The following is a 2,614-nucleotide window of genomic DNA, read 5'->3' on the forward strand; positions in this document are numbered from 1 at the left end:
AGGACTGTATAAGTCAAAATCCTGTAAGTGGAAAAATATGATTTGTTACATAAAGGGCATGTGACTTTCCAAAAGTATATGTGTCACAGCACTAATATGTTTGTAAGTCAACAAAATGCTGAGTGTCACAATATTTAACTTTGAGATTATTCATACATTTTAATATTAAAATATTCTGTTTGTGAAGAAGTGTGAACTATTCTTAGCATAAATAATCAATAGTTATGAATCATAATTGCAATCTAGAGAGATGGAAATTAAAACCAAATATATTTGACTACATATTTTCTTAACTATGCAATTTAACTCAGCAAAAATAGTCTTAGTTCTAACTTTACCCCATTTAATGTGACCTATCCAATACTACAGTCTACACGAGCCATGATACAATACAGATTACAATAGAATCATTAGATTGTGATGAACATTTTATACATACCTGACTAGTTATATGTGCAATTTATTTCAGAGTTTGATTTATGTCAGCCTTGCTGTCTTAGGCATCACCATGGAACATCTCTTGGACTTATTCAAGTTACTAAGTTTTAACTTGGTATTTTTTGCAGTCTTCTAACATAGAAGCTTGAGAGTTATTATAGTGATAATAAAGTTTTGCTTTCATTTGTTATCTTGGAAGAATTGAATAGCCAGTTTTTAAAAATTTTAAGAATTCTTTTCTCATTGTCTCTCCTTACAGGTAAATGTCGCATCTTGTGATGGAAAATGCCCATCTGCTACCATATATAACATCAATATTGAGAGCCATCTAAGATTCTGCAAATGTTGTCGTGAAAATGGAGTGAGAAACTTGTCTGTGCCTCTGTATTGCTCAGGAAATGGCACTGAAGTCATGCATACCCTCCAGGAACCTATAGACTGCACATGTCAGTGGAACTAAACTTTTGGATTCTAGGAACTCTGTGCAATAATCATAATGTCAAGTGAAGTCACCTTCTAACACTATTATTTAGGCACTGGAAGATTTATACTATTTAACAATAACGTATTTTTCACACTATTGGGATATGGCAATTTAATACTTGGTACAAATATATGCAATTTCCTAGGAAAATATAGATGTATTGATTTACTCTATTTTAAAGAATCAAATGATTTTAAGTTGTTCAGCTGAAATGCAGTTATGTATATAATTGCAACATGCCACAGCCCTGGGATATTGTCATCAATTAGAAGATGATTTTGCGGAAATTTTCAGTTGCACCCAATAGTGATTTTTTTGCTTTACGAAGTCTGCCAAATTAAGGTAACAGTACTCGTTCATTGCCACTGTTTAGTCTGGTAAATGTAATTAGTTAGAATTGACATCTGTATAGTCATAAAGAGTAGGATACTTTGAGACAGATCACAGAACTACAGGATTTTAGATTTTTTAAAGCCTGAATGAATATTAGGGTTGTTATTGCAAATTCCTCTCATTTTGCAGTATATCAGGTCATTGGAGAAGCTGTGTGACTTACCCCAAGTGACTTTGTGCATTCCAGTGCTATGCTCTTTTCTTTTGAATGGTATAGTAAGGTGTCTGTCACAGAACCTTTGATTCTTAAAGAGTTTGCTTTGCATAGAATTAAGACTTTCAAACTCAATTCCTTTTAAAGAAATGAAAAAAAAATGCCACACATACATATGTATATACATACATATAATAGTAATCCCAATAATAGGAAATGGAGAAATGTAGCATTAGTTGCTAAATAGTGGAAGGATATCTTGGACTTTTATTTTTTTATACCATTACAACTGTTATTAAATATGTTGTTATTATTTAACATTTAATTAACTATTTGCTAGCTCACGGACCTATGATTTTTTTATATGTATTTGCATTCGATCAAAGTTGCATGCTATTTTGCTTTTCATGCTGCTGCTTTGCCAATGAAGAATGAAATAAAATTATTTGAATGTATTAATAATTCTACAGTGGAATGCTGCACTTTTTAAATATAGTAAATTATTGTCATTTGCAAGGAACATACCTTGCGATCTTTGCAAATCCCCAAATTTTCTGCCACTTACAGTATAGAATTACTTGAGTTTCCTCATCTGTAAAAAGGAGAGAATGCCCTACTTGGTATGGTTGTTGTGGGGATCAAATGAAGTCAAATAGCAACAAGAAAACAGTAGAGATGCACTGAAAAGCAGATGCGGGGGCCTGATGGACTAGGTTCAGATTTCAGCTAGGTGAGTACTTGGGTTTCAAAATCATGCTTCCCAGAAAAAAATGCAACTTCCTAGATATTTTGGACCTCCAGGGTTACTAAGAAATGAGTGAAGGAATGAAATGAACATTGCATCTGCAATGTCCCAGTGTCTACTGTTTATAAAAATTGACTTTATCTTATTTGTACTTAATAAAAATGCTTCATCTAGACACTAACATTTCGGTATTCTTTGACTCCTGTTAACATATAGATTGAATCAAACATCTTTGGTTAAAATAACATTGCTTGAAAGAAACTATTATGTACCTCAGCTGAGGCACATAATGTTGTATATTGTCTGCCACACATTTCTTTATTTTCATTCTCTGTAAAATACTTGTCATTAAATTAAAAATACTAAATCACATTTAGACCTATTTGTGGGGGGAAATGGG

The 2,614-nt window shown here is 32.4% G+C and overlaps 1 protein-coding gene across 1 annotated transcript in view; it reads left to right on the forward strand.

Moving 5' to 3' along the window:
- Window positions 1-2,328, forward strand: part of OTOGL (otogelin like) — a 128,949-nt gene extending 126,621 nt beyond the window's left edge. Inside the window, 2 exon segments of the mRNA XM_081818977.1 lie at window positions 3-23; window positions 698-2,328. Of these exon segments, the coding sequence (XP_081675103.1) occupies window positions 3-23; window positions 698-898 (222 nt within the window). The 3' untranslated portion in view covers window positions 899-2,328.
- Window positions 2,329-2,614: the final 286 nt, after the last annotated feature.

This window comes from Leptonychotes weddellii, chromosome 5 (assembly GCF_054177405.1).
Source record: "Leptonychotes weddellii isolate Sample4059 chromosome 5, ASM5417740v2, whole genome shotgun sequence".
Lineage (NCBI taxonomy): Eukaryota > Metazoa > Chordata > Mammalia > Carnivora > Phocidae > Leptonychotes > Leptonychotes weddellii.